The 22,370-nt window shown below is 33.6% G+C and overlaps 1 protein-coding gene across 4 annotated transcripts in view; it reads left to right on the top strand.

Moving 5' to 3' along the window:
• The window catches only part of rtet (major facilitator superfamily domain-containing protein rtet), a 54,317-nt gene that overhangs the window by 16,471 nt on the left and 15,476 nt on the right, over positions 1–22,370 (top strand). For all 4 annotated transcript variants that reach the window (XM_085814601.1, XM_035374230.2, XM_085814600.1 and 1 more), the window contains exons 2-6: positions 12,096–12,299; positions 15,832–15,922; positions 16,911–17,014; positions 17,171–17,329; positions 20,873–21,061. In XM_085814601.1, coding sequence (XP_085670727.1) covers positions 12,120–12,299; positions 15,832–15,922; positions 16,911–17,014; positions 17,171–17,329; positions 20,873–21,061 — 723 coding nt within the window. In that variant the 5' untranslated portion in view covers positions 12,096–12,119. The remainder of the gene's footprint in view (positions 1–12,095; positions 12,300–15,831; positions 15,923–16,910; positions 17,015–17,170; positions 17,330–20,872; positions 21,062–22,370) is intronic.

The raw sequence follows: 22,370 nt of genomic DNA, 5'->3' as shown, positions 1-22,370 counted from the left end.
ATCAAACATAATATTGGTAAATGTAAGAGATGTCCGGGAATTTAAATAGTAAGTAAAATTCACTTTTAGAATGATAATCTCTAAATGTTCAGAGCTTTACAAAAGACGTAATGACGCATTTTCTCATTATTGTAGGCAAATCGTGTAGTTATTGGTACATTATTAGGATTTCAAAGATCTGACCTTTACGCGTTATATTAAAAAAATGGCTGTGTTATCAAGATTTCGTGGTAAGTTTGCTAATACAGAATCACGTGTAAATTGAAAAGTAAAATATGAACATTTTCAGAAATGAAAATTTTATGTTAATTTGATAAAACATGTCTGATTAGTATCCTAAATTCTGTGCAAGGAACAACAGAAAAGCATAAAAATGTATTTAATTGTACGGTATGAGAATATCGCCTTGATATAAAATCCCTTTATGAAAATTCACATTTTCTTGGCGGAATTTATTTCGAGCTTTGTTGCAAATGATAAAAGATGAGTTCTGAGACAAACTTAAATAAACTTAAGAATTAAAACCAAAACATTGCTGTTAATAATTATGAATTAACGATTTTCCGAGTTATAATAGCATCAGATGCAGGTGTGCACAAAGAGGTATTTTTGAAGAAGACGTATACAGCTAAGAAGGAGTATACCATCAATGATTACCGCCTCCGAAATCCCATTCTAGGACTCCAGACTTTATCGGCTGCAAAATCATCTTCAATTTCTCACGATATGTTTTCTTAGTTAAAAATAAGCAAAGCGGACTTTGGGGGGCCACCGAAAGAACACTTGATTTATAGTTACAGAGTGCCTTTTGACCATGTGCCTCAGCTTTCATCTGTAGCGCAAATATGCAGATTTTGTGACTTTGTTACCACTGTTTATTAATATCATTTTAATTTATAGTACATATATCCTCATAACATGAGAAACATAAAAAAATCCATCTCTGTAACTAATCAACTTTTAATGTTATTAAGATATCGAAAATTTGGTTATAACCGGAAAATGAGCGAAAGCGCATTTCACAATTTGAAAACAAGAACAGGTTGGATGATTTTTAATGGATGTGGCGTGTCTTTAAGGCCAAAAACAATAACTAAATGGTATTTGAAAGAATGTCATCATTAGAAACTGACTTGATATTTCTTCCATCTCATATTAAAGACAACCAGCGATATTCATTAAATAATTCTATTTTAGATAGCGAAAATTATGCAACACCAAATGCTATTTAAAGGAAGATTTCGAGTATAGATTTTAAAGTTTAGAAAAACCAGTTGCTATACCATTCCATGCACTTTTTTTCAATATATTTTCTATATCATTTTCAGCTAAAATCATGTTTGCCTTTCCAACTTTCAAATGGAATGTACTAGTATATACCAATAATCAAATATGTAAAGTGATTCTTTTAATTAGATTTCTGTTTAAATTTATATGTTACCATGAAAGACCGAAATTGGAGAATGTCGACTTTCACTAGAGAATATCAACATTCACCAAATACGTCGGTGAAAGACTGAATATTTCACTACATTCTTGTATATTCGGACCCTCACCGGTGTATGTCGAAAATCACAGATAGGCTCTGGTGAAAGTCGAAAAGAGAGGTCATAAAGTGCCATAATAGTTTAAGTTGTTGCAATAAATAAGATTTGAATCACATTAATTTAGTAAGTTTTTTATTACTGTTATTTTATTTTTTCATTTAGAACGTACTGTATAATTAAGTAAGTTTTTAACTTCTATTATTTTCCTTTCTCATTTTGAATGTATTGTGTGCTTTAGGTGCTCAGGTTCTTAAGTTCTTATTTCAAGTCGTCTGAAGTGCGTTTATTAGCGACTGAATTACGGAGAAGAAAATATAATATTGTTATATGTTCAACATTCACCATTAGTTCATGGTGAATGTCGACATTGACCGGTGTAAGTCAGAAATAAGAGTATTTGGAAAATACGAGTATTTCGGACATACACCAAGAGACTATGTGAGTGTTGACATTCACTGGTGAAAGTCGACATTCTCCAGATTTCGGTGTTTCACCGTAACATATATATAGCATAAGAAAACTTTATGGAAATATGTGAGTGTTTGCTAGCAGTTTTTTATGTATGAAATGTACAAAAGTAAGCTAAGAAAAAATTTTCAGACTAAACGTCTTTAACTAGTCAACTATGATTGACGAGTATACTCGTCATGGAGAAACGGCACGATTTTGTGTATTGACGAGTATACTCGTCATGCGTATAATGACATGGAAAGATAAGAGGGATATTTATTTAGTAAGTACTGTACATAATGACAACGTAATAGAAACAGAGAAAAGAAAAATAATAACAAAGAAATCGGAGCAAGTGATTGATTATAATAAAAAATGGGTGGAGTGGATATGAGCGATGGAATTATCATAGCGTACTCCACAGCAAGAAAACGACTCAAAAAGTACTACAAAAAGATATTTCTCTATTTCTTAGACATTATGTTTCTGAAAGCATTCATATTATATATAAAAAAAATAATGGAACATTATCGCGTATCAACCTTTTGCTCAAATTTATTGAAGACACTTTTGCGACGTATCCAATTGAAGGAGATAAATCGACACAAACTCGGCTATTTAGAGCTAATATAAGCCAATTAGGCGGGAATCACGTTCCGAATCATATAACCAGAACATCGGAGGGAAAAAAAAAAAAAAAAAAAAAAAAAAAAAAAACCCTACGCGAAGGTGTTCGGATTACAAACCTAAGATCGGATACAAACCATGTGCCTCAGCTTTCATCTGTATCGTTTCATCTTCATCGTGTTCGGATACAAACCTAAGATCAGGAAGGAATCGCCTTTCTGGTGTTCGATTTGCAAAGTCCCATTGTGTATAGTATCCTGTTTCGCTGAATATCACTCCACAGCAGGAATTTAAATTCTTATTTTTATATAAATAATATTTAATTTAATTGATTGCGTTTTTAGTTTAATATGTATGTAATATATGCTTATGTTAACCCAAATAAATAAATATTAGTAATAAAATTTTCAGTTTTATAAAATAAACTCATCTTTTTGATCCAATATGGTTCCGAGGTTCGAATCCCGCGAACGGGCTGGCTGCATGGGCGTTTTCGTGGTTTTCTCCATGTGTAACGTGTATATACGGGCCAGTTTCTCTTAGAAAGTCCTCCAGGAAGGCATTCTTCCCCTTAGGTAGATAGCCCTGGTTTGCTTTGCCGTAATCTCAATAAACCAAAATTTTCATCAATATCTTACCAGCGCAACTTACTCTGTGATTGACGATTATACTCGTCATAGTTCGATTCTGGCGATAAAAAACGGTGCGCATTCTTAAACGAGAGCGCCACAGTTAACTGGTTAAAATTTTAAATACAGTTCATTTTGAATAAATAATTGCCGATAGATAAAGAATTACTTTACTACGTACTTTTATTTATTGCTTTTGAGGCATGTTGGAATGAGGTGAGGATGAGGCTTGTAGATCCTAACGTGAGTGGGGAGTGAGTCAACATCTGACTCGCCGTCTGAAGATTCATCGATGAGTAAAGGTGACATTTGGAAGATGAGGCTGTAGGAGAAGTGGAAGGAGTTCACGCGTTGTGCTCGCCAGCAACACTGATTTCTAAAGTATCTGCCTTAAGAAAATAAGTATCAAAGCTTGTCTGAACAGGTTTTCATTTAATTTCGTGGTAAATAAGACGATAGCACTGCATAATATAGCGAACAGCGGATTCGACTTTAGCAAACCTCTCAGAATTTGAGTCTTGATTTTCCCAAAATGTAAGGCTTTTTTAAAATTTGGAAAACGTTACTGCCATTGTATCGAACTTTTCAACTGTGGCAGGCACCTCTTCTTCATCCTCCTTTCTTTGTTGCTTTTCGAGGTACATCGAGTCTGTTGACTGAATCAGCACTGCATCTTAAACATGTTCTAGTCTGCGATTTTTGTTCTTAAGAATTTTTCCTATTAGTCGAACGTGCGACAATCTCTTTCTTACCGCTTTCATGTCTTTTTATTATAGCTACGTTTGTTTCAAACAAAATGGCTTGCCGCGTTTTTTGCATTGTCACTAGATTTTCCCTTTTCACCTAGCATTTTAAATACTATTTATTTTCTTTTCCGGAAAAATTTCACTTTTTGAGAACAGTTTTGTTTACATCTGTGAAAATTCGTAAAGTGGAGAGCGTCTATATTTACAGTCCTAATTACTTTGATCGCACATCTAATAAATGAACAGGACATAAATTCCAAGTAACGAATACGAATTATAAGGTATTTCTCCCGCCTTCTTAGCATGCCTTCGTGATGTAGTGGAATGCATGCTGAGCACCTATTCCAGAGGTCCGTGGTTCGATTCTCAGCGAAGGTGTTGCTCATTTTTCATCTCTCCTTCCAGTTAACCTAAGTTAACTGTTTAGGCGTGTCGCTCGAACTAAAAGGGTAGTGGATGATGATTCTCCACACTCAGGATTTGGCGATTGGGTCCCCTAAAACCCCAGTCCCCCTTTAAAAGGGGGAGTATATAAGGTATTTCTGCCGCCTTCGTGGTGTAGTAGTCTGTTTGCTTAGCATAGTTTCTTGAAGCAGATACTCTAAGAAATCAGTGTTCTTGGCGCTGACACCACGAGAACTCCTTTCACTTCTCCTACAGCCTCATCTTCCAAATGTCAGCTTTACTCATCGATGAATCTTCAGACGGCGAGTCAGTTGCTGACTCAGTCCCCACTCCCCAGAGATCCGTGGTTCGATTCTCGGCGAAGGTGTTGCTCATTTTTCGTCTCTCCTGCTTCCAATGAACCTAAGGTCTCTACAATATAATATTCGAATTTCATACGTGCAATGCTGTGCATTCAAAAATGGTAAACAGTAACAAAAGTAACATTTATAACGGAAAAAAAAAAAAAAAAAAAAAAGTATCTGCATACAACTTGAGATTAAAAAAAAATAAAATAAGAAAAGTATTATTTTACTTTGTACTCGCTTCATTCGTACTGAAAGTCTTAGGCAGTAATTCCAGTTATATTTCAGTTTTTCTTAAATTAGTAATTCTTCGCTGAGCTAAATTTTATTTCATTAGAATTTGTCCCTTTCGCCCTTGCCTAAGAAATGCCGCTAATTTCCAACAGGATTAACGCCTTATGATTATTGGGCTGTCTACAGTTTATTTATTATATTATGAAGCAGCCTCAATGTTTTCATATCGACTGTGTGAATGAGATTGCGATTTATTTGAAAATAAATTCTGTAATACCCAACTTTGATGCAATGATAGGTAAATTACATAGCAATATATTCGTGAAATATGCAGCATTTATATTATGTTCAATAAAGGTCACGCAGCCACAAATCACTGATAACCCTTATCATATGTAATTGGTCTTCTTTTTTTTTTTTTTTTTTTTTGGTTTCATTTGTTTGATTGCGACAAATAGGGCGATGTTTTACCAGATATATCACCAGAGAAGTATACCAGGAAATGGATGCTTTCGTAAGAAACATTTTAAGACAAAGTATTTATGTTACACATAGGAAAAACCTTGAAAGTATCCATACGGCCTCTTCTTTCCCCGGATTTCGAATGCGCATTAAACTATTAATGTTCAGCGATTTTATCCATTTGGCCACTGGTAGATCCGAATTTTGGTTTGAAGTGAAGTGTTTAACTTCTGGTTTATTTTTCTTTTTTAACCAAAGATATTTCATCAGAAAATATTGCATTTTTCTAAATTTCATCTGGTATGCTGACAAATTTGGAAAATATAAGTCCTTTCAGACTGTTTATTTTATTCCTTGATCAGTAATGAGTTGCTGCTCCTTTGAATGGCGGCCACGTGACGAGGCAGGGATTTAGCAAGTCTTTAAAAGTTTTTACTTTACAGACTTGCTCAATCCTTTCCATATCTTTGGCCCTTTCCAAAGAAAGGCCTGCCAAATGTTTTCTAGAATTTCAAATAAATTGGTTAAAAACGCTGATGGGAATGAAATTCTTGCACACCTTTTCTAGAGTATCTTAAAGGTGTTCAGTACTTAAGTACAGGCTTGTGAAGGAGGAGATAGTTTCACCAGGGAGAATTCAGCGGAATGTTCCTGAAACCAAATTGTGTCTAATCGATATCTATGGCAGGAGTAATTGTCTTATTGGTACATTCCATTTCCATCCGGAAGACAGAAAGGCATGAAGGCACGTAAGTGATTGCCCAGCAATGTTCTTTAGATGCACTGAATGTGCTTAGTACAAGTTTCAAATGCCCAAAATAAAATCCCATCCTAGACCATAACTGAGTTGCCATGATGTTGTGCAGCTCCAAATTCGAATGTTGGATCCCTGGCTTCATGGGGCTCATGTCCATATTTGTAGATTACCATCAGCATGATAAATTCATATTCAAGACTCATTTGACGTTCTACTAGCATCCAGTTGTCGTCGAATTTATTATATATTTTTTGTTTAATTAACATAGGAATAACTGATTAACAATCGACATCTGACGTAACATATTTTTGTATGTTTCCTCGTTTGTTTGATGAATAAATAAAATGATGAAGATATGTAAAAAGCGAAACATCAAACTAAATGAAGATGCTTTTGCATATTTTTATACAGTGTGATTTTTCTACAGCATTCTTCAACAGTTTTTTTCAATTTTCTTAGAGTACTTATAAAACTGCTGTTGAGCATTCTTCATTAATGCTGAAAATGATATTTTTTAAAACCTTTTTGGGTGGAATGTGTTTTATCCCATACTGCATAAAATAACAAATGCTTTTCTCTTTAGTACGTCCCTAATCTTCATACTGTTGCTGTCTTTTATCTGTAATCTTTATAGTAGGTGTTATTGCTTTTTTAATGTTTTTATTTCTTTAAAGCAATATGGAACATTTTTATTTGGTATTTTTATCTACATTATTTTGTCTTTAGTTTAAAGGGGCGATTTGCCCAGAAGGACTATTAATTTCGTTTTGGCCTTTTGCGTCGATTCACGATAAGCGTTGTTTCACTTTTCAAATTGTTGCCACAAAATATTATCTACCTATATTATATTTAAAGAAATTAAATAATGAAGAATCGGCATGAATGTATGTATGTTTCTCGCATTGTGATAAAACAACGGTACCTAGAGCCATCAAAATTTGAATAGCGTAATCTTCCATAGAATATAGGCATGTGGAAGCCCTAATTTGAATTTTTTTTTTTTTTTTCCTTTGAGAACATATAGACTCCCCGTGCACCACATATGTACAACACGGGGCTTACAGAAGTAAGTTATTAGAACATTAAGGTTACATGTATAAATAAACGTTAAAAATTGCAAGCAAAAATAAAGCGAACAAAAGCAGAGAACAGCAGTCTGGACTTCACGAAAACAGATAAGTTCACTGGCCAAGTCGTTCCGAACGTTTTCAGATCGTTTCTGTAAGCATAACCTAGGGCCGTCTAATGTAGGGCACGAGAAAATCAAATGTTCCACATCCTGACGAACTCTTTTTGAACATTCACATAAATTGTTTGATCGTAGATTAAAACGAAACAGATAACTTGCAAATTTACCGTAACCAGATAAAAACTGAGACACTTTAAAATTTAACGAGAGGAAAGACTCGAAATTCAGTCTATGGTAAATAGAAGGAAAGAACCTTTTGGTGAATTCAGCATTACAAGATGAAATGTATTCCTCATTCCACATAGCTAAAAGCTTTTTATAATGAAAGGACTTCCAATAGCTCTTTGGAATGCTAATGTTGATATCAATGGGTAAATTTAAGGCATCTTTAGCTAAGAAATCAGCTCTTTTATTTCCGTAGAAACCATGATGAAAGCACATAAGCAAAGCAGATATCAATACCTCTAATTCTAAGTGAACTAACAGTTATTAGGGTTTCGATAACTAATTTATCGCAGCTGGTAATACTGTTCAAAAGTTGAAGAGAAGAAAGAGAATCAGAACAAATAAGGTACTTTGAGGATGTTGTCCCATGATCCTGGATCCATTTGACGGCAAGATAAATGCACAGAAGTTCTGCTTGAAAAACTGTACATTCATTCCGTATACGGTGTCTAAGAAAGCAAATCTCGGAATGGCCTTCAAAAAGAACAAATGCAAGGCCAACCTTGTTGTTCATCTTGCTGCCATCTATAAAGAAAACCATATGAAAACTTATTTCAGCAGTCTCTATATAATCGCAGAAATTTATGGGTTCTAAAGAAGCGGGATGAGGAAGATCAGTGAAGAGGACAATTGCATTAATACAGTCTTCCGAAGCATGAGTTGCCAATGACTCAAAAATATTATTCTTATATGCAATTTCAAAATCAATAGGCGGAACTCCTGCAAGAACAAAAGTAGCCTCATAGCTTAAGGTTCTATAACCACTAATAATACGAAGAAGAATTCTTCGCTGAATCTTTCTTAAATTTCTTTTGTTAACCTTCTTGGCAAGAACATGTCCCCAAGCACGACAGCCGTACGAAATTAAAGGTACAATACACTGCTTATACATGAGTTTCTTAACATCGTAGCTTACTCCAAAAGTATTTTTGGCAATTCGGTGAAAGCCATTAATAATTTTTTCACATTTAGCAGAAAGGAATTCAATGTGCTTTTTCCATGTTAATTTTTGGTCAAGAATGACACCAAGATATTTAACATTTTCTACAAATTCCAACGGAGAATTATCGAGCATTCAAAGAAGCAATATTTTGTTCATCAAACGTACTGGGAACAAGCATAGCTTTACTTTTTGAAGGATTGAAAGTGAGTTTATGAGAAATCGCCCAACTGGAGACAAAATCTAGAACTTCTTGTGCTCTCAAAAGAATGTTATTCAAAATCCTTCCTTGGAAAATTAATAGTAAGTCGTCTGCGAACGCAATTTTTAAACAACCGTCGAGATGACTTAAAAGATCATTTGTGATTATGTTCCAAAGAGTAGGTCCGGATACAGAGCCTTGAGGACAGCCTTTTTGTAGAGAATAAGCTGAAGCTCAGCAGTCCTCTCGTTCAAGAAGCTTTTAAGAAGGTTATAGATATTATGTGGTATACCAGCATCTTTTAAAATTTTTAAGATAGATGGCCACCAAGCATTATCACAAGCTCCTTTGAAATCCAGGAAAATAAGAAGTGTAGTATACTTCATTTTCTTTGCACACTGCAAGATATTACAAAGGCGAATAATGGCGTCTTCAGCGGACTTCCGAGGAGTAAATCCGAACTGAGAATCATTATAAAAGCATTTTTGTCTCAAATACCAATTTATTCTGTTAATGAAGAGAGTTTCAAGACATTTTCCCAAAGAAGCAAAAGACTAATGCATCTAATATTATCAAGATAAGGGGTTCTTGTATCTAAAGTTTTAGGAATTAAAACAACCCGAGCTCTCTTCCATTGTGCTGGAAAAACTGCTAATTATAAACAAAGATTGAAAGGTCTGTGTAGAAATGTGCTATTCACCGCATGAAAGTGCTGTACAATTTCATTAGAAAGAGAGTCAAGCCCAGTCTAATTTGAATTTGAAATTTGTTTTATTAACGATTTCATATTTTGGAACACTTTAACGAATTTTTGATTAACGAACTAAACGATTTCAGAGCGAGCAATGGCAACACTCTACGGAAGGAGATTAAAGAAACATTTTTATCTCCAACTTGCGAGACTCTGTATCAAAAATTCTAAAGGATATGCTCATTTTAAAATTATTTTGCGATATTGCTGTTGAACTGAATTTTGTGGTTTCAGTGCGAAGAAAACATGATATTTCATAAATAAAGGTCGTACACAAAATGCTTAAAAAAACGCCCCTTTGGACGTAATTTAAAATCTGAAACCTTTCATATTTTTTGCTATTTATTTATTTTATTTTAAACTTTTTTATTATTTAATATGCTTTTGAAAGTCGTTTACTTATTTTGTACCAGTTAAATGATAAACTGCTGCTCTTGAGTTATCAAAATATTTTATGCAAATTAGAGACCTTCTCGAATTTTTCTTTTTGTTTAAAACCATTGAAACATTTATGAAAGGATGCTGTATTGTTTCAGTTTCCAAAACCTTTCAGGACACTGTTATAATTTTCTACACAATATATTTCAGTTTAAAGTGTATTCTTAATTTCTGGAGAGGTGTTTTAATTAATTATGCAGTTTTAATTATCAAGTGCTTATTTTAATTAATTAGTTAAAGATAATGATACCAATTATATTTTTAATACTTTATGTAGTTCATTTAATGTTGTGATTGTTAAGTGTAAATTTCTTTTAAACTTTCAGCCGAAATTATGGTTTTAACTGGCTTAACGTTTTATTTAGAAAAACGATTCATGTTTTAATTGCGGTATTCATTGTAATATTGACAATTTAAAATTAAAACAATTCGTTTTTCTACCTGAAATTACATTTTGTTATGCTCAACTAATTGGCAATTTACTGTACTTGAAAATATTGCAATTCTTTTTCCTTAATTACTGATAACTCATGCCTTCAGTTGGAGATATTAAAAAGAATGAATGAGAAGGGGGCAATAAAAATCATTAGTTTTGTAGTCCACCAGCCCACCTGTGAAGAAGATAAGCTGGAAACATCTGAATAAACAGAGGGATAAAAGTTCCTTCGGAAAACGTCAGATGCTATTAAGTCCAAAGCTGAGTCTGATGCAATCCAAAGATTAGATTCTGAGATCAGATGCCATTTTGAGGTGCAAACATGATGTCTGGTGCAGTCCAAGATGAGATTGAGGTCAGATGCTATTCTGAGGTTTAAAGCTGAAGTCTGATGCAGTCCAAAGGTATGATTCTGACGTCAGATGCCATTTTGGTATGGTGTCAGATGCCATTTTGGTATATGGTATGACGTCAGATGCCATTTTGGTATTTTGCCATTTGGTATGGTGCAGTCCAAGATAAGATTCTGAGGTCAGATGGTATTCTGAGGCTCAAAGCTGAGGTCTGATGCAGTCGAAAGATATGATTCTGACTGCAGATGCCATTTTGAGGTCCAAACATGAGGTATGGTGCAGTCCAAGATAAGATTCTGAGGTCAGATGTTATTCTGAGGCTCAGAGCTGAGGTCTGATGCAGTCCAAAGATATGATTCTGACGTCAGATGCCATTCTGAGGTCCAAATATGTGGTCTGGTGCAGTCCAAATGAGATTTTGACGTCACATTCTATGCTAAGGCTCAAAGCTGAGGTCTGATGCAGTCCAAAAATGAGATTCCGAAGTCAAATGCTGAGTTCTTCGCCATTCCTATTTATAGTGTTAACATAAACTGCTCGCTTTAATCTGAATGCAGAAATCTAATGATATAAATCACTTTTGTATAAAGTTGGTGAAAGGACTTATTGTTGGGAAATTTAACTTTCCTTATTTCAATTGCGTAGCCTTTCATTAAAAAAAAATCTTGACGCCTTAAAGAAAATGAGATTAACAGAGAAATATTTGTGGGCTGTTTGAATAAAATTATTCTCTGTTGGAATATAAATGATCGGAATTTGATTCTAATTAAGAAGTGAGGCCTCGTTTTTCTAAATTTCTTGTATTTGTATATGCATAGTCAGATTCTGATAATTTAGAAAATAGGTATAAAAATGAAGTATATTAAATGTTCGGCTTCATATATTTGTTTGAAACAGAATGATATTCGTTCATTGAGTAAATTTCTCTCTGTAAAGTGTTATTTAGAATGTGGACGAGTCTGATTAAGATGATGTCTTTGTTTTTACCTCTCAAGGTCGGATAAACTTTTCTAGAGTATTAAAATAGTTTTAATTATCAGTTTCATTTATGGTTTAAAACCCATCACTTGAAATAATAATAATAATAAAATTAGGACAGTAGGATGACATTCTGATACTTGCTGAAAACAAAACAGATGAAAAAAAAAAAAAAAAAAAAAGTGGGGGTTGAAAATCATTGTATTAACTAATCTGATGCTTGTATTTAAACAAGACACATATTGTCATTTCATTTATGACAACATATTTTCATTTCTGTCAACAGGAATGAGTGACCATTACAAAAATATGCAATATTAATAGAAATTGTATGTCTTATAATTGATTTGTATATTTGTAATGTTCTGAATTCTCTGTTTAGGTGCAATAGACAGAAGTAAAGAAAATGGAGAATGACAAAGACTGCCGACTCTCAAAATCATGTAACCAGAAAATTGAGGATGATGGGAGTTTGCCATCATCTACGTATATTATTTTCTTTATATTAATTATCGATTTGCTAGGATTTACAGTTATTCTGCCTTTGTTGCCTGCCATATTTGAATATTATGACTCTAATGAAAAGGTAATTAGTAAATGGATTTAATTTCTGTTATAATGTTTTTAAATAGTATTTTTTAGAGTGTTATCAGAGTATGTCATAATGTTGCTGTTAGGTGATCCACATTTTTTAGAAAATATAAAAAAATTAGCTCCCAACCCCCAATTTTTTTTTTTTTTTTTTTGGCTGTTGAAGAAAATTATTTTTTTAAAATTATATATATATTTTGTCCTGAAAGCCATAAGAAGGAAAATTTATGTGTAATTTTCTCATTCGCTTCCCAACAAATTTCTCAATCTGAATCTAATTTTAATGGTTTTGCGTTATATTAAAATTCAAAATTATTAGAAGTAAGGTTACAAAGACATTAGGTATTTTGGAAACAGAAGATGAAAAATGAGCAATCGCCTTGGTTTGGAATCGAACCGCGGACCTCTGGAATACCGGCCCAGCCTGCAAAACCACTACACCACGAAGACACGCTAGTAAGGCGGGAGAAATACCTTATATACTCCCCCCTTTTAAAGGGCGACTGGGGTTTTTAGGGTGACCCAGTCGCCAAATCCTGGATGAGGAGAATCATCATCCAACACCCTTTTAGTTCGGGCTCCACTGTAGAGTCATTAGGTATTTTTTGGAAGCAGTAAAGATGAAAAACTAACAAAGCCGTCGCCGGGATTCGAACCACGGATCTCTGGAATACCGGCCCAGCGTGCAGAACCACTACACCACAAAGGCACGCTAGGAAGACGGGAGAAATACCTTACATACTTCCCTTTTAAAGGGCTCCACTGTAGAGACATTAGGTATTTTGGAAGCAAGCAAGATGAAAAATGAGCAATCGCTTTCTCCTGGAATCGAACCACGGACCTCTGGAGTACCGGCCCAGTGTGCAGAACCACTGCACCACGAAGGCGGGAGTAAATATCTTATAAGATAAGCAGAAGAATTGTAATGATTCTCCTTTTTGGAAGTTAAACATAAGCAGAAGATTTGTAAGTTTTTGAGCTTATTAACAGACTTATATAGTTAATGCACTTTTTATAGCAGTACATTAAATATAGGTCTGTTAATAGGTTTCATTTTATAAATCATTTCTGTATTTAAATGGCATAAATATACATTCTGAATGATAATGATTGTTATATTTTTTTTTTTCTTAAAGTTTCCTCAGGAGGGAAAAGGAAAGCTGCAGAGGGAACTTCACAATTTTTATTAAAAATATGTTTTTGTTTGTAAATGCCGCGCATTTAAGCATTTATTTACAAATTAATGGAATTGAAATATCTTACATTAGTTTAAATGTGTAAATAAAATACTGTGCAGTGATGATCATTTATTTACTTAAATAACCCTAATTACATAAAAACCTGGGTACTATTCGGTTTCGAGGGCCGTAAAAAATCGCCAAACTATTGTTGATGCCAATGCTGCCAAAAGTAATTGCGGCAACCCTAACGCAAGAAAGGAAGTATAATAGTAAATAACTATCTAAGATTGATGTTTTAATTTAGATGAAAGGTTAATTTTATATAATATTTCGCTACCGAGTTATCGCTAAAGCATAATGTCATCTCGTTGGTTGTTCAAACATAATTTTCTATAATGAATGATGTCTTTTCTTTGAAAACATTCTCGGTAAAATGCAGAATCGCCCGCTTATTTGTTTGCCGCTCTTTACAAGGGTAAAAACAATTGGATTTTTGTCAATTTTCTTTTACTTTTTAAGTGACAATAGGTCGATGTGTACATAGATAAAGTCAAGGATGTGCGCAGTGCCATTTTTGTGCAATTCTGGGTTTTTTTTTAAGTGAAAATAAGTCGATGTGTACATGGATACCGAGTATGTGCAATTCTTAAAAACGTGTCAAGCACTGGGTGATTCTGCACTTTACCCAAAATTTTATCGCAGACTTTTCATCATGGGCAATTTCCAAATTGTTAAATCCATAGAATATCAAAAAAGGAATTAAAAATTAAACTAGTATCTCAATGGCGTCTTAAGAAATATAGAACTACACTGACTACCAATAAGTATTTGGACACCTGTGATAGAAAAGAAAAACTAACTTTATTCAAAATCAATAGTTGGTAGAGCCTCCACGAGAGGTAATTACAGCGTGGACCCTCCTTGGCATACTTTCCACAAGTCTTTGTATTACAGCTAGTGGTATTTTCTTCCACTCGGCTTGGAGAAGACATAGAAGTTCCTTCACCGATTTTGCACGGGTAGTGCACCCCTGAATTCGGCGATGCAACTCGTCCCAGAGGTTCTCGATAGGGTTCAGGTCTGGACTCTGGGCAGGCCAGTCCATTCGATGAACTCCATTGGCACCATACCAAGCCTTGGTTAACGTCGAAACATGACAACTGGCATTGTCGTCCTGAAAGTAGCAGGGGTCCAACCCGTAAAACTGCCACAACGTAGGAAGCACATTGTCATCCAAAATAGTGCAATAGGGATCAGAGTTGAGCTTACCATGAATGGGGACCAAGGGTCCCAGCCCATACGAGGAAAAACACCCCCAGACCATAATTCCACCTCCGCCGAACTTGACTGTTGGTACAATGCATTCTGGCAGAAGACGTTCTCCAGGTAGACGCCAGACCCAGACCCTGCCATCCGAACGGTAAAGGGTGAACCTTGATTCGTCACTCCAAAGAACCCGTTTCCACTGATCTACGGTCTAATTTCGATGTGCTTTGCACCACATTAACCGAGCAACGCGGTTGGACTTTGTGATCAAAGGCTTATGGGCAGCAGCACGACCATGAAAAACCAAGCAGATGTGCTTCCTTACGGATGGTATTCATTGAAACAATGCTCCCGGATGCCTGTTGAAACTCCTCGCGGATGAGGGCCATCGGTTGGGTGCGGTTCTTCCGAATTTCTCTGGACAGCACTCGTCGGTCTCTATCTCCCAGTTTCGTTGGTCTGCCGACTCAGGGCACATTCCGACAATCACCGCTCACCTTCTACTTCTTAATCATATAGGCCACTGTTGATTTTGGGTACTTCAGATCGCTAGATATGTCCCTTAAGGATCGGCCACACTTGTGATACCCGATAGTTATACCTTTCTCGAAATCATAAAGCTCCGAACTGCGAGGCATCTTGCATGCCACTAAAGCCGATGCTGTTTCCTACACGATATATACCGGCGGAGTCCGTGACGTACCTTAGGACCGCAGATATCGTCTTTTGCATAGATGTCCAAATACTTATTGGTAGTCAGTGTATATAAACTTACGCAATCTGAAATCAGCGCCTAAGCTAGATTTGGCACGCTGTTAAATAGTCGTGTTTGCTAGATTTGGCGCTTTCGCGCATACAGTTTCGCCGCAATTTTTTTACGGCCCTCAAAACCGAATAGTACAACCTGATCATAATAAGAATGTTTATTGATGCCTATTGTTTTGTTCTTTGAAGTGAATGCGTTATCAGTTAAGTACATCTAGCAATACATTACAAATCTAAATCTATTTTTTAAAACTTTTTTCAAGTATGTAGAAATATAAATTATTTTATATGATGTTTTAAATTCTTGATTTTCAGGATCATCTGTATCATTGGATGGATGAGAAAGTACACTATTTTCAAAATTATTTTGGATCTCCAGCTGAATTCAATAAAGTTTTATTTGCAGGTTAGTACTGTGCCATTTTACTTAACTTACATTTAAGAAATCAACGTTCTTACTCTTTTTTTTATCAATTTATATAATTACATTTTTCTATAATTATTTTAATAAAAATGTTATATTGTATTGAATGCCAAAGCTGAATGTAATATAATAATAATAATAATAATAATAAAAAAATTCAACCGATAAATACATTGCTAGGAATGGGAGCCAAAACTGTGGAATCCATTTTCAACATTAATACTTTTTTTTTTTTTTTTTTTTTTTTTTTTGCAACTTTTATGTTGCATTCCCCAGTGCTTTCATCAGTGATCTATAGTTGCATTTCTTTATTATTTCTGATTTTCTGTTATAAATTAAAAGGTTTTTTATGCCTTGAAAGAATACTGTATGAAGTTTAGCAATACCTTGAGTCATCTAGCAAAATTTATGTGGTGCCAGAACACATGAAGAGCCATATTAAAGTAATTTTAGATGCATAACCACCAAAAACTATATGCAAGAAATTAATTTTAATAAGAATATATAATAATGTAGTAAGAAATTAATGTGAATGTAATTTGGTACATTTTCATGTTTTTCTCAATATTTTTGTTATTTTTGTTCATTTTCTGCTTAGTTTTATTTTTTTTTCACATTTTCAATTTGTGCATGGCTATTTTCTTCAACAATGTCTGCTATATAACAATGTATATATATATAAAATGATCACTATGTAAGAATATGTATAGGTTTCTTTATAAAACAAGATTTTTTTATTTTAAAATTGAGATTTCTTTGTGTCGTAAGTGAGTTAATGTGTTATATTCATGTATCATGAGTGAGTTAATAATTAGGTACTGAATTGTGATAATTATTAAATTTGATGATTAACCATTAGAGCTGTTTTCTCAGAAAACCTTTTGATACTTTTTATAGTATCTCAATTACTTCTATTTCTAATAATTTTAATTAGTATGTTATAAATGAACTTACTTCAGTTATTTTGCAGGATTACTTGGATCTGTATTTTCAACCTTGCAGTTTCTTGCTGCACCTATTTTTGGGTCTATATCTGATGTATATGGTCGCAAACCAGTAATAATTATATCAATGGTATGGAAAAATAGATTCTTTAAGTTTTATAATAGAGTCATAACTGGTGAAATTTATTATTTAATTTATATGCAGTTGATTCACAATATATATATTTATTTGCTGATGATCATCAGAGAAACGTGTTAATTTATGAATTTTTTATATATTTTACAGGTTGGCATTGCGGTATCTCATGCTATTTGGTGCTTTGCTGATTATTTCTATTTATTTGTTATTGCTCGAATTGTTGGTGGATTAAGTAGAGCAAATATTTCTCTTTCAACTGCGATAGTTACAGACCTGTGTTCTGAAAAGAAACGTGGAAAAGGAATGGTATGTATTTTAGCAGTATGTAGTTTGAATATCAGTTTGGTAATAGAAACTATTTAAGATTATAATGGTAATAGTGTTTTTAGTGCTATTCAGTATTTTAATACTTATTCACACTAATGAAATAATATTCTGTCGATTTCAATAACAATGCGTCAGGTCTAATTAAGACATTTTGGGAATCTAGGTGCAGCTTTTTCTTGGAAGTTTCCAGACATACTTTTCCTCAAATGTTATAGGGAAAAGACAAAATTCTTATCACTTTTATTAGTATTAATTATATTAATATTCTTAATTTTAGGACCCTTGTGATCCCGGTCCTTAGCTGCAACTGTTTTGAAAGCATGAATAAAAATCAGGACCTAAGCAAATTAATTTAGACCATTTCAGTGTGGTTTACTTTCTGGGAAATAGTTTAACCATACATGACTTTCAGGACTTTTTAATCTGCATAAAGTCTGAATCTTAATGAGACTTTGTACTGGGCAGGCTATTTGTTGATAGTTGGTTTCTGCAGAACTCTATCTTTAAGTCTACAAAATGGTTACCTGGTCAAAATGTTGATAGTTCGTAAAATGAGTTGCCCACCTGAAAATGTCAGTAGATTGAACTTTAATTTTGCAGAATTAGTAGCCTTAATAGTATTGCTTGTAGTATGAGTTTGAATCTCAATAGAATCATGTTTCCTGCATGAGAATTTTTGTTTTCATTATGGATTGTGCCTTAGTAATTTGCCTTAGGAAATCTAGTTTATCTGTCTTTCCTCAAATCAGATAGCCATTGTGTATTTTGCCATACCTAATTATGGTCCTTTTCACTTGATTAGACATAAATGTACCCAATTGCAGATTATTTTAATTTTGGCGATGGCACATCATGCCATGCTTGGTTGAAGAACTGAACGTTTCCGCTTGGAAACTGTTAGTAAATGATTGCAGTGACAGTAGTGGTGTTTGAAACAATACTTGACAATTTATTACTCATGCCCACATTAACATAAAATTCCAATCACTTATTATGTTATGCATGTAATTATTTGCTATTCATATATTGTATTTATTATTTGCAGTTTGATCAAAACATAGATCTTTCTTCATTTGTGGTTATTAATTAAAACATTTGAATTCTTCCAGTTTCATCTCTAATTTTTTTTCATGATGGTTAGGAAGTATGAGAATTTTAGTGATTTGTATGATGTTTAGTAAAAATGTTACCATGAAGAAACCGTTTCATAGGATTTTAATTCTTGTATATTTTTTTTTTTTGTTTTTGAATTATCAACTAATTATTGCTTATCCAGGCATGAAAGTAATGAAGCTTTAAACTAATTATACATTCTTGGATATTGAAATTTCATTACATGTGGTAAGAATTGAGATATTTGAACTTCAGACTGCTGTATTCAGAATTTAGCTCTGTTATTAGTTATTGTTGAGATTCTGAATGAACTGTAAATTATTTTTTTCACTATACTTATTAAAATAATTCAAGCAGAAAATTAAATATTGCTTCCTGTTATGGATAAAATTCTTAGAAAACTCCAAATAGAACCATATAGTCCATCTGCATAAAGCTGAGAAGCCTTTATGGTTCTGTGAAACTTTGCAGAATTATTTGGTGACTTTATGTTAAGTTTTCTAAATTATAAGTTGAAAAATAAACTTCTTACTTCAGATTACATAGTGTTCGTCAGTAAATCAATCAGTGCTTTATTTAATACATGAACCACCATCAGAATGTATCTGAGAAAGTGAAATCTAGCTTCATCTCTTGTATTAAATATGATTAAATATGATTATGGATGTCAATTACATGTTAAAAAAGTAACTGTTTTCTTCTGATGCAGAGAAATATTAATAAATAAGTTTATCTACATTCAATATGTATATCATATCAGCATCTTCTGTAGAGGCCTGAGTTATAAATACTTTGCAGAGCACTTATACACTGGCTTCCAAAAGTTAAGCACACATTGAAAATCAGAAGTTTTTAAGAGCATTGTTGAATTTGAGCAGATGAAAATCGCTGTGGATGCAAATGTTATATGTTAAAGCCAGTTGCAAGTGACTGTCTGAACATATACTAATTAGCTAGTCATTGAAGATGCCACCATTTCGAAGGGTTGGAGGTTAATTTAAATGCTCATATAAAGCGTTTATAACTTTGGTAGGATAATTTTTTATGATATTTATAAATTTTGTGAGATAACTTTTTATGGTATTCGTGTTTCTATGGCTGAAAAAATATAAATGGCAGATAGTGGGCTGTGGCGGTCACAGTCAATCAAAGATTTTGCTCTTTTCAGTGATATTCTTCATTCACCAATTTATTGAATGTGGAAACAATTCCAAAAAATTAAAACAGCAATTCGAAGACCTATGCTCAGTTGGCCAAGAGTTAAATCATTCTGAAGATTGGTATATTGCTGTAGTAGCCAAGCAACCTTCTCGACTCTTACATCCATAGTTGCAGTCTCATTTAGTAAGACAATATCTGCCAGTACTCTGTGATGAAGACTTCAGATGAAGGGTCTATGTGCTGAACTACCAAGTGTTTGTATTCCACTAACCATGTAATCCAGAGTAAAGTTGTATCTTCAACATCTTAGTTGGAATCTGTAAGATTGATGCAATCTGCTATTCACGGACATGTCCAGATTTGCCCTGAAATCAGATGATAAGTATATAAGGGTTTGGAGAGAACGAGGGACATGTCATCAAGCTCAGAACATCATGCATTCAGATATAACAACATCATGGTGCCAGCTGGAATTTCAGTGGGATATCACACTCAATTGCACATCTTTAAAGACATCTGTGATGGTTACAGGATATCAGGGTGAAGTTGTACACCCAGTTAAATAAGACATTAAGCTGAAGCAGTTGGTTCCTATCTCCATCTTAGGGATGCTGTTCCTTCAAGTGTTATCAACAAGTGCTTGAAGAATGAAGGCATTTCTTGAGTGGATTGCCTACTATATCCCTCTGGCCTTAATCCTACTGATTTGGGATGCTCTCAGGCTGATTCTTTCTGCTCATTTACCTCCTCCAGCCAGTATTGGGTAGTTGGAAACTGGCTTACTGGATGGCCATTGTTAGCCTCTATGGTGGTTGACCACCGTATTGAAACATAACTTAAGTTTATGTGAAGGTTTGGAGTGGTCCCATACCTTATTAATGTAAGTTTTTTGCATGAATTCCTTAATGATCCAAATGTGACATCCCATAAATTGCGAAAATTAAATATTGTTTCCGTTTGTATGTTATACTTTTTTTTTAAATCCATAAACACATTTACTACCTTCATGCATGCTTGTTAATCAATGCTTTTCTTTTCCATTTTTGTTTATTTTACCATTGAATGTTTAATCTTTGGAAGCCAGTATATGAACAATGTCTAATTTGACTGCTGTATCCTAAGGTAGAGTTATTCATTAATTAACTACAGTGTCAGTCATTTTTTTAATTGGTACCTTTCTTTCTACTTTGAAAGATATAAATGAATTTGAAATTTTTGCTATGCTTAAGTAATTTTTTGTATTTTTAGGCACTTATTGGTATAGCTTTTGCTATTGGATTTATTGTTGGACCTATGATTGGTGCAGTATTTGCGTCAAGAGCTGTAAGATCAGAAAATTTCTACTTTTTACCTGCAATATTTGCACTGGTTATGGCAGCAACTGACATTGTAATTCTTATCTTCTGCTTTAAAGAATCTCTTCCAAAGGATAAAAGGGTAAGTTGACTTGAATTGTAAATGAATATCTGTGTATTTCTATGCATGTTATAAGGTTTTGCATTTAAACGTCAGAAAACTAAGAATATTGGAGGGGAGATGTAGAATTTTCATAAAGATGCAATTTTTCAGCTAAATTAATCCTAAAATTATTTAAATGTAATATGTTAAAATTTTGCAGTGTTTGTGCATATATGATATAATTGCACTATTCTTGTGTAATATTTAGACCTTACTAGATGGACAATTGTGCAATAAAACTAAAATATTTTAAATCTGTTATGAAAGCATGTGAAAGGTTAGCCCGCAAAGATTGTGGTTCTGACATTGTAACTGTTTATAACATTGTTCATTGTACAGTAACTGTTTATAAACCACTCTAAACTGCATCATTTCCAAATTAATCATTTGTGCATTGATATTGGCTATAAATGCTGACAAAATAAGTAATAAAATAAGGGAAACATTTTTAGAATTATTAATGATGTTATAATTACAGTGTTTGTTATACTTTCCATAGGCATTATAATAATGGGTTTCTAGAAATTCTGTGCATTAGATCTACTTCAAATTCAAAGCTTGACGTATTGAATGAAGTTGCTATGTTGAAACTTTGAGTATACACACCATGTGCGCATATATATATATGTCATAATAAGAGCAAAACAAGGAAAAGCCGGAACAGTGTCGATGCGTGCCTAGATCCATATTGAAGAAGAATTTTGATTGCGTAGTATTTAGAAAGCTTGGCAGTTTTAATTCCATTTTTATTTTCAATTGATATTTGTGGCCACAAGCACTTGGCACTCTAGTTGTGCCTTACCACAGAAGATTTACATTTTTGATATTGTTGGGATAGAAAGCAAGTCAGCGAAATTACATCTTAGCACAGTAGAGAGCAAAAGCTGAAGTGCGTAGTTATGCAAGATGGAAGCACGCGAAGAGAAAAGTTTTTGTTTGCAATTCGGTGATTGGTCGTCAAGAGGCATCTGGTATTAACGGTTACGTAAGATCGCATGATTAATTTAAATGACGCAATGCAGAGAAGTTATTACGATTTTAGAATAGAGAGGAAGAATTAATGTTTATAGTTATATTATAATTCTGATTCATACATTTTTATCTTACATATTTCCCCCCTTCAAAAAGAAAAAGGCGTAGCGACAGAGAAGCCTTTTTAAAGAGAAAGAGTTAAAGCACTAGCAAATGTTTAAAATAAATAAATAAATAAATCAATAAATCATAAAATTTTGTCATAAAATCATAAAATCTAGTTGTGCCTTTCCACAGAAGATTTACATTTTTGATA

Source organism: Stegodyphus dumicola, chromosome 4 (assembly GCF_044657685.1).
Source record: "Stegodyphus dumicola isolate Sdum_Otavi_A_Nest chromosome 4, ASM4465768v1".
Lineage (NCBI taxonomy): Eukaryota > Metazoa > Arthropoda > Arachnida > Araneae > Eresidae > Stegodyphus > Stegodyphus dumicola.
This window is presented reverse-complemented; position numbering and strand designations above follow the sequence as displayed.